This window comes from Berghia stephanieae, chromosome 2, assembly GCF_034508935.2.
Source record: "Berghia stephanieae isolate SIO BIC M18660-M18661 chromosome 2, UCSD_Bste_1.3, whole genome shotgun sequence".
NCBI classification, from domain to species: Eukaryota; Metazoa; Mollusca; class Gastropoda; order Nudibranchia; family Aeolidiidae; genus Berghia; species Berghia stephanieae.
This window is the reverse complement of record NC_088361.1, coordinates 13,634,768-13,645,306: the sequence shown is the minus strand read 5'-3', so window position 1 is coordinate 13,645,306 and position 10,539 is coordinate 13,634,768. Positions and strand designations below refer to the sequence as shown.

At 40.2% G+C, this 10,539-nt stretch overlaps 1 protein-coding gene across 3 annotated transcripts in view; it reads right to left on the bottom strand.

Annotated features, from left to right (window-relative positions):
• Positions 1 to 557: 557 nt before the first annotated feature.
• Positions 558 to 10,539, bottom strand: part of LOC144966719 (uncharacterized) — a 13,686-nt gene continuing 3,704 nt past the window's right edge. For all 3 annotated transcript variants that reach the window (XM_078903487.1, XM_078903489.1, XM_078903490.1), the window contains exons 3-7: positions 8,688 to 8,737; positions 7,906 to 8,038; positions 6,431 to 6,542; positions 5,311 to 5,403; positions 558 to 1,276 (exon numbers count right to left, since the gene is read on the bottom strand). In XM_078903487.1, the coding sequence (XP_078759613.1) occupies positions 1,206 to 1,276; positions 5,311 to 5,403; positions 6,431 to 6,542; positions 7,906 to 8,038; positions 8,688 to 8,737 (459 nt within the window). In that variant the 3' untranslated portion in view covers positions 558 to 1,205. The remainder of the gene's footprint in view (positions 1,277 to 5,310; positions 5,404 to 6,430; positions 6,543 to 7,905; positions 8,039 to 8,687; positions 8,738 to 10,539) is intronic.

Sequence of the window (10,539 nt, the reverse complement as noted above, 5' to 3'; positions counted from 1 at the left end):
ATTTAACAATGATTTAGATGAAGATGCAGCGTGGCTCAGCGGCAGGGTCTTTGCTTCGTACCCAAAAGGAGCCAAGTTCGATCACCCGCCGCTGCGTTGTGAGGCCTTGAGCAAGTCACCTCGCCCTAGCTCAATTTGCGGCGCTGTACTGCGGCTGACCAATGGGTTATTCCAGTCTTTCCTTGGAATAGACCCTAGAGACAATTTTGCCCTATGGGATGAATAAATGGATTTTTTTCAAGATAGCATATCGATGGCTGCGTGAGAAGGAGATCAGAGTGATATTTGAGATGGATATATCAGGATTTTAAAAAATACATAGAAAACTTTGAAGAGATGGGAATTGACATCCTCTAACTAGTTTAATGATTGAGTATCGGTTTTACTCTCTCTCTCTCTCTCTCTCTCTCTCTCGCTCCGTCCTTCCTCCTCTCGCTCTCTCATCTCTCTCTGCATATACTTTCTTTCTTTCTTTCTCTCTTATAATATATATATATATATATATATATATAGATATATATATAATATATATATATATATATATATATATATCCCTCACTCTCTCGCTCTCTTTCTCTCTCTCTCTCTCTTTCTCTCTCTTCGTCTCTCTCTCTCTCTCTCTCTTTCTCTTTCTCTCTCTCTCTTTCTCTTTCTCTTTTTCTCTCTTTCTCTCTCTTTCTCTCTCTTTCTATCTCTTTCTCTCTTTCTCTCTTTCCCTTTAGCTCTCTCTTTCTCTCTCAACATCTTTCCCTCCTTTTTCCTCTTTCTCTTTCTCTCTCTCTCTCTCTCTCTTTCTTTTTCTCTCTCTCTGTCTCTCTCTCTCTCTCTCTCTCTCTCTCTCTCTCTCTCTCTCTCTCTCTCTTTTGTGTCAGGGGGGGATTCTTCCCTGACACAACTTAGAAGCATACCACCCTTAAGAATCCATCTGTATACCAGCGGATGGAGGAAACAGGGTTGTAGGAGGGAAATGTCATATGAGGTGAGAATAAAAACATTTATATATATATATATATATGTGTGTGTGTGTGTGTGTGTGTGTGTGTGTGTGTGTGTTTGTGTGTGTGTGTATTATATATTAGTATTTATACAAAGATAAATCGTAATTCTTTAGCATCAGGCAGTGGCCGACAACAATCCATTCTTTTTCATATAATCCAAGTAGTGGCAATAGGAGGTAACTATTGAATTGGGAAAACTTTTGTCTACTAATTTCCTGGGTAGTCTCCCCTTGAAGTCAATTTGAAGAATGACCCCCGCCTTCGTTTTGTTTGGGTTTCTGAAAATGTCATGTTTGAAAAATGAATTAGATACAATCTTTTAATTATGATTATTATTTAAACGATTGTTTAGGTAGAATACTCACAACATCCGGCAGTCGAATTAAACATATCAACACACAAAACTGTGTGTAACCTTTAACGTTTATATTCTGATCGATATGATTTTCAACACAATCCAAAAATCATTGATAGAGGGAAAAGTAGCTGGCAGAAAGGCACTTGGCAAACAAAGGAAGTCCTGGATAGGAAATCTACAGGAGGCAAATACGGGCAAAAAGATAATCGACCGCTCGGTAATGGCCCTTGAGCGTGAAGAATGGCGTTCTATGACATTTAACCTCTGTAGGAAGTCGGAACTCCTGTAAGGTAAGGTCCTACAGCGTGAAGAACGGCGTTCTATGACATTCAACCTCTGTAGGAAGTCGGAACTCAGGTAATGTAAAGTCCTACAGCGTGAAGAATGGCGTTCTATGACATTCAACCTCTGTAGGAAGTCGGAACTCAGGTAATGTAAAGTCCTACAGCGTGAAGAATGGCGTTCTATGACATTCAACTTGTAGGAAGACTGGACTCGGTAAGGTAAGGTCTACAGCGTGAAGAATGGCGTTCTATGACATTCAACCTCTGTAGGGAGGCTGGACTCCGGTAAGGTAAGGTCCTACAGCGTGAAGAATGGCGTTCTATGACATTCAACCTCTGTAGGAAGTCGGAACTCCGGTAAGGTAAGGTCCTACAGCGTGAAGAATGGCGTTCTATGACATTCAACCTCTGTAGAGAGGCTGGACTCCGGTAAGGTAATGGCCCTACAGCGTGAAGAATGGCGTTCTATGGCATTCAACCTCTGTAGAGAGACTGGACTCCGGTAAGGTAATGGCCCTACAGCGTGAAGAATGGCGTTCTATGGCATTCAACCTCTGTAGGAAGTCGGAACTCCGATAATGTAAGTAAGATAAGATATGATTTAGTGAAAACGAATCAATAACAGTCTGTCTAAAAATAATTGAAAAAGAGCTAAGTGACGTCATCTTCGTTCCTTCTATAATGGTATATCAATGACTATGTGCGGCTATGTGGTCTTGTTGTATGACATTTGCTTTCGGATCGGAAGGCCCTGGGTTCGAGCCTCGCTCGGCACATAATTTAGTCCTTAGAAAAGACTCTTTACTCACATTTTCTCACCGTACTTAGATGTAAAATGAGTACCTGGCCGTTAACAGAGTTGTCTCTGTCCGAAAAAGACGTCATGTCCCGTCCTACATGTTAAATGTTGCTGTTGACCAGGGACCCCTTGTAAAGCGCTTTGAGCACGTTTAGTGGATATTGCACTATATAAAAGCTCAATTTTTAAAATCTTTACTCTTATCCTCGAATACGTTTGACTTATTGTACAACTTCCTTGCTTATGTCTAGCCTTTGAGAAATATTCTGCCATCATCATCATTATTGCTTTTTTCACCCTGGGTCAGGGCATATGCCACAGACAAACAGTTTCCATCATCACCATCATCATTGCCTTTTTCACCCTGGGTCAGGGTATATGCCACAGACAAACAGTTTCCATCATCATCATCATCATCATCATCACTGCCTTTTTCTCCCTGGCCACAGACAAACAGTTTCCATCATCATCATCATCATCATCATCATCATCATCATCATCATCATCATCATCATCACTGCCTTTTTCACCCTGGGTCAGGGTATAGGCCACAGACAAACAGTCTCCATCCCTCTCTATCTTGAGCTAACATTTTTTTATCTCGTTACATGTCTTATAACCTATCTGTATAACAGCTTCTTCATAAATTCTGTCATTGCAGAAATTCATCGGTCGCCCAAGCTAAAAAAAAAAAGGATTTGATTTGTCCGCCTGTGTTTAGGAAACAATTTGAGTTTTACTGCCGTACTTTGAAAAAATGCGAATATACAATTTTGGCAAGACTTCAAGAAGTCCAAGGTTTGAGAGTTTTTGCCAAGAAAAGGGTAATTCCAACTATTTGATATGTAAGGACGAGTAAGGGGGTCCTGATAGCTCAGTTGGTAGAGCACTCGCTTCACAGGCAAAGGGACCAAGATCAATCGACATTTTTTCTGACCCCTCTGTTCACCTAGCAATGAATGGGTCGCTGAGTCTGTTAGATTTGTTGGAAAGTACTTTACGACAGACGATCGTCCTATCTAAAGGATAGAAAACAATTGCTATATATTGTCCGTTTCACACTATAGAAACCGGGATGAATTCCGGCTCCGTGGGCTTTATTGCTCTGATGGTCTACTTTTTTTAAGGAGGAGTATTCTGACCAAAAGTTTGAAAACGCGTTTTTTTTTTGGGGGGGGGTGGGGTCTTGTTTTTTTTTAGGGGTGGAGGGTCTTGTTGTTTTGTTTTCTTTTTTTTTTTTTGGGGGGGGGGGGGGGGTTCGTGTTTTTTTAGGGGTGGGAAGGTCTGGTTTGTTTTGTTTTTCTTTTAATTTTGGGGGGGGGTTGTTTGTTTTGTTTTGATTTTTTTTTTCTCAGAGTACAGCTGCAGTCATAGTCATAAAATCTCAGTTGATAAGCTTATTTATTTATAACTGTAGACCAAGATAGAGCCGTAAGTTTAAGTCGGTGCATACGGTGTGTAAATATTCAATGGATAGTGAGTGGGTGTGTACCATAAATAGATATACATTCTATTGTATTTTATTCTTCTTTACAAGATTGTATCAAACGAGTTACAAAACAAATATTGAATCAAAGGGAAACGTTTACAAGAAAGATAAGAATTGTATCGATTACATTTTAATATCTCTTGGATATAAGTGTGTAACAAGTAGTGTGTAGCTGTTGGTTTTTTGTATTGGGGGGCGGGGGGGGCGGGGGGGGGGGGGGGGCGAGGGTTATTCCAGTATTTGAGGATCAAATATTCAATTGAGACTAAATTCTTACTAAATAAATAATCATGTAGCTATTTGGGTCCACCTACGCAAATGATTCTTAGGTATGGGACCAATTTTATGTAAGTGGACTAGATTAAATAATTTACTAGTCCAGTAAATGACTTGCTAGTCTTAAGCCTAAGCAGAGTAAGTGACTAAAAAATCGGATTTTTTAAAACGTTACTAGTCTCTGACTAGCTGGTCTCTTGCCTAGAAGTGAGCGTTGTAAGGATGGTGACTAATTCGGCAATTGTGTGCGGGCAACATCACCTCTCTAGCACACAACGGCAGCAGCCTCTTATGGTTCTCACACTACTATGTTATGACGATCGACCCAATCAGCAAAGTCCGGTCCCCATTCATGCACCGTCGCGAACCCGCCCGGTAGCATCGTCACAACACACCGATCGACTAGATTCTCTGCTGTTTCGGGTTCTTGCCCACATCCGGTACACGTAGGACAGGTGGAAAGTCCACTGATGAAGCGCACTTGCTGTCAGGCAGCTCCACGACCGAAGCCGATTCGCAGCCACCCAATGTCTCCTCTTACTGGTATCAAAGCCTGGCAACTTCTCACCAAGCTTAGAGGAGTGTACGTCCCCGCCCCCACGAGGGATTGAATTCGTCCAAACCGACTCGTATATATGCATCTTTGTCCGTAGTCAGGGAAGCTGCGTACAAGGGTTGCCGGGACTTATTTATCCCCATTCCCTCTCTCTCAGATCCCCTCGTCGCTGGTGAGGGGGCTTGAGGCACACGGAGGGCAAGGGTGTAAATCCGGTTGACCGTCACGAGACCATCCGGTATTGAGACAACGAGCTACATGAGCTGCTCGCCCGGTCTGTGACTAATTAAGATCCAACCCGGTGCCCGAATGGCCACCGGCATCCCGGGCGCCACACTACTATGTTCACAACGGCAGGTTGTCTTTGTCGACTCATTTCTTAAATTCGTCAACAGAACCAGCGTTTATCCTTCGTTAAAATAGCGATAAGTATTGAAATGTAAGCTCCAATTTATAAACGAAGACAGATACCGTTGACGTTTCGGGTTCCCCTTTATCATCAAAACAAAAATCCGGTTAACTCTTGAAGTATGTTGATATCTTGACTCACCCTTGGTACTCGTCCAGCCTGATACCATACGGTCCATACAAACCCTCACCATCCCTTTCTCCTGAACTGGCTTGGGGTAGTCCACACTCACTCCTGGATTAAGGGAGGTAAAATTCATTATTTGTAGATTAGATTGCCAACTTAGATAGGTTTAAGATACGGCTAATCCAGAAACAACTTTAAATTATTTTTTTAAGCTTTTATATAGCGTAATATACACTAAAAGTGCTCAAAGTGTTTTACTTCAAAGTGTTTTACTTCAAAGTGTTTTACGCCTGACAGGCGTCGTGTCTGGTTCTACGTGTTAAAAATTGCTGTTGGTCAGGAACACTTTGTAAAGCGCTTTGAACATGTTTAGTGGATATTGCGCTATATAAAAAGCTCAAGCTCAAATTTTACAAGCGGGGTCCCTAGCCAAGAGCAACGCTTAACATGTAGGAAGAGACATGACGTCTGTTATGCGATATTACATTTTTTTTTCGGACATAGACAACGCTATTAACGACCAGGTACTCATTTTACACCTGAGTAAAGTGAGAGAATGTAGGTAAAGACCCTTTCCCAAGTACTCAATTATGCACCGATCAGAGTGGGATTCGAACCGGGAACCTTCTGATCCACATAGCCGCGCTAAATAATAGATTCAATGTCTGCATACAAAGTAAAGAAGAGGAGACGCCAAAATACTGACGTTATGGTCAGTACTCTGTCTTAGATATGAAAAACATGTATTAAAATTTTGGCCAGGAGACTCGTCCTTCAAATCTCGATCGATTAAAATGACCCTCATCTTGTCAAAAACTCTCAAACTCGTGAATCATGAGAGAAAAAAGAGAGAGAGAGAGAGAGAGAGAGAGAGAGAGAAAGAAAGAAAGATAGAGAGAGAAGAGAGAGGAAAGAAAGAGAGAGAAAGAGAGAGAGAAAGAGATAGACACAGAGAGAGAGAGAGAGAGAAAAATAAAGCAAGATAGAAGAGAAGAGAGAGAGAGAGAGAGAGAGAGAGAGAGAGAGAGATAAAGAAAGATAGAGAAAGAAAGGGAGAGAGAGAGATGATGATGATGATGATGATGATGATGATGATGATGATGATGATGATGATGATGATGATGATGAAACTTACCATAACGCAAAATCGGCAGTGTGCCATTGTCATGTCCGCCGACAGCCACAAAACTTCTAGAGGAGATCACCATGGCAATTGTTGGTGTCGTCACGTGATACAAAATGATGCCCTGAAACAGGAAAAAAAACAAACACAAAGCATTGAATTACTAAAATTGGATCGTTATTTTCTACATTAGCTTTGTCGTTATTTTCGGTAAAGAACTGAACAAGTGCATATGAAAGGTGACAGACAAAGCAAGAAAGAAAAAGATGAAAAAAATACCATCCCAAAAGATCAGTCTACCTCAACTGAGGATCGAACCTCGGAGCATAGTTGAGTCCTTGTAAAATGCTCTTTACTCACATTCTCTCACCGTACCCATGTGCAAAATGAGTACCTAGCCGTTAACAGTGTTGACTCTGTTCTCAAAAAATTGTAATATCGTCTAACAGGCGTCATGTCTCGTCCTACACGTTAAGTGTTGCTGTTGGCCAGGGACCCCTTGTAAAGCGCTTTCAGCGCGTTTAGTGGATATTGCACTATATAAAAGTTCAATTTTTTTTTAATTTATAAGCCAGTTGCCATAACACTAGACCTCATTAACTCAAATTTGAAAGGCAAGGTACAACCAGTTGAGAAGGAACTTCTGGCCTGACCCAACCCCATACTCAAAGAAGCTGTACGGCAGTGAGGACGACCTCAGGACCACTGTGGGCTTCATTCACCAGACCGGACTGACCATATGACGTGACGGGAACGAAGAAGAAGAAGAAGAAAGGCAGGACTTCCGTCTCAATAAAGTATCGATAACTCGCCTCACACGCCAAAGAACAAATTTTGATCACGGATCGCGTCGAAGCTTTGTCTGATCCCTCTGCGCACCCAGAAGTAATTGGCTAGCTGGGTCAGTATTGGAACTACCAGAAAGTATTTTGTTATACCAAAAGAATATCAAGCAATACGTTTGACACTTAAGAATTGGGAACAAATCAAGAGGGCCTATTCTGAAATACTCTGGAAAAACCCATATTTGAAAATTTGGCCAGAAAACTAGTCCTTCAAATATCGATGATTTAAATGACGCTCATCTTGGCAAAAACTCTCAAACCTGGGGCATCGCGAAGTCCCAGGTTTGAGAGTTTTTGCCAAGTTCAGGGTCATTTAAATCGATCGATATTTGAAGGACGAGTTTTCTAGCCAAATTTTCAAAATATTGGTTGTTCCAGAGTATGACTGTATTGTCTTCTGCCATTTCTCTTTGCACTACAGTTTTTATTATTATGTAGATATAGATAGTATGTGCTTGGCTAAGAAGTTCACAACATTGCCATCCGGAAGTATAACTAACCAACACACAAAACTGTATGTAACCATGATCGTTTATAGTCTGGTTAATACAGTTTAGTGAGAATTACTCATAATCGCGGATGGCAAAAAACAATAACAAAGACCTGAGTGACGTCAACTTCGAACTACCTATATCTACCAACCTCCCCCAAATCTTCGAGCAGGTAAACATCGTCAATATCAGGCGCCCACTCTCTGTGCTTGTTGAAGGGACAAAGAGGAAACGTTTCGTTCACCACTTGCACTGGAGCGTTGATAATGCAGGTTGACCGATATCTAAAAGAGAATGAATGGGTGGGAATTTGGATTGACCAAAACCAATGGTTATGAAGAAAAATGAAACTCGTATCAATGTTGTCCTGGTCGCACAATCACACACGCACGCGCGCATATATTACGCACATGTAGATACATGCTTAAATACAGAATGAGCAACACAAGATGATGATGAAAGTGCTGTAGTAATGATAATGATAATGATGATGATGATAATAATGATAATAATAATAATAATAATAATAATAATAATAATAATAATGATAATAATAATAATAATAATATGATAATAATAATATTAACAATAATGATAATAATAATAATAATAATAATAATAATAATAATAATAATAATAATAATAATAATAATGATGATGATGATGATGATGATGATGATGATGATGCTGATGATGATGATGATGACGATGATGTTGATGATGAGATAATAGATAGATAGATAGATAGATAGATAGATAGATAGATAGATAGATAGATAGATAGATAGATAGATAGATAGATAGATAGATAGATCGATATGCTAAAATCTTTATTAATTTGAAACTGTACTTTGAGCTTTCAAAGGTAAAAAAAACACAATACAATAGTATTACGTAGAATATCAAATAAAAATATGATTTTTAAACACTTACACATTACAGTTATGAGTGGTGGACGCCTTTGATTCAACAATCATTTCTTTCTGAAAAATAAAGGTAAAAATTAAAAGTCAAGGTTTTGGTCTAAGAGAGACAATTGTCTATTGACTTATGACAAAGCGGTATCCTTGAACCCTATAAATTTAAATAAAATAGTAAAATTCCCTTTATTCATCCCCAAGGGGAATTTTTTCTTTAGGGTCTATTCCAAGGGAAGACTGGAATAACCCAGGTGTCAGCCGCAGTGCGGCGCCGCAAAGTGATCTAGGGCTAGGTGACTTGCTCAAGGCCATACAGCGCGGCGGCAGGTGATCGAACTCGTTACCTTTTGGGTACGAAGCAAAGACTGTACCGCTGAGTCATGCTGCTCCTCATTATACCTATAAAACAGTCCGTACCAGTCAATTAATTAATAAGCGTCGCAGTCCTAATGGCGCTTGCCGTGAACTGTTTTGTTCAAGTGATCTAACTATTTCTATAGAGATGGTTCTCCATTTCTCTCTGTCCTGTGCCAGTAGTTTTAGTTGAGAGAGGTCTTTGTTGGTATGGAGGCGTCTTGGAAGAGATGGTTCTTGATTTTGCTGGGTGCTGGCTGTTGGTCGTGTTGTGATGAGTCTAGGTGTTGTTTGTAGTACTGTTGATGATCTTGGTTTAGTGATGTTGGGAGTGAGGTGGGTGTTCTGCCAGCGTACTTTTTGCCATTCTGTGACAGGTATTCCTCCATGGCCGTTCGTCTCGCCTAAGAATATGTCCGAAAAGTTTCCATCCAGTCAATAATAAGATTTAATATTAATTTGTCCTTTTCAAAATCCATTTTTATAGCAACTGACAGCGACGGATTCAGTCCAAGTGCTTGAAAGGAGATGACAAATCAAAGAGACATTTGATGTTGTCTGCGGCTATGTGGTCTACTGGTATAACACTCGCTTTTGGATCGGAAGTTCCTGAGTTCGAGCCTCGCTCGGTGCATGGCTGAGTCCTTGGAAAAGGCTCTTTACTCACATTCTCTCACCGTATTCAGGTGTAAAATTACCTGACAGTTAACAGCGTTGTCTCTGTCGGATAAAAATTGTAATATCGCCTAAAAGGCGTCATGTCTCGTTCTACATGGTACATGTTGCTGTTGGTCAGGGACCCCTTGTAAAGCGCTTTGAGCACATTCAATGGATATCGCGCTATATAAAAGCTCTTTTTTTAAATGTAAGAATCTGTCTGACAGGAGACCTGATTTGTCTTCTAACGCGATTCTTTGAGGGGAACAATCATAAAATCAAAAAATTAAATATAATAAAACTTCCTTTAATCATCCCTTAGGGGAAATTTTTCTATAGGGTCTTTTCCAAGGAAACCCATGCATCAGTCGCAGTGCAGCGCCGGAAATTGAACTAGAGCGAGGTGACTTGCTCAAGGCTTAAGTCATTTTAATTGATCGATATTTGAAGGACGAGTTTTCTGACCAAAATTTTAAATGCATGTTTGTTTGTTTGTTTGTTTGTTTGTTTCAGAGTGCCGTCGAATGCGTGTTCTTGTAAAAGCCAGGCGCTTTACCCACATTACTACACTTGACTTGACTACATGCAGCAACAGTTACTGTGTAAGAATGTAGGTACAACAACCGCGCGTGTAACAGATAACTCATTCTGTATGTAATTTTAAAATTGTGCCGTGTTCATTGTAGCACTCTTCAGAAATTGATAAAAAGATGCATTGAGCACACTGAAACAGAAGACGCGGGTTATATAAATATGCATATTCAATGAGCATTAAACATTATACCTATCATTTTGAAAATGCGCCATACAAATCTAAGGGTCATCGATTATTATTATTATTATTATTATTATTA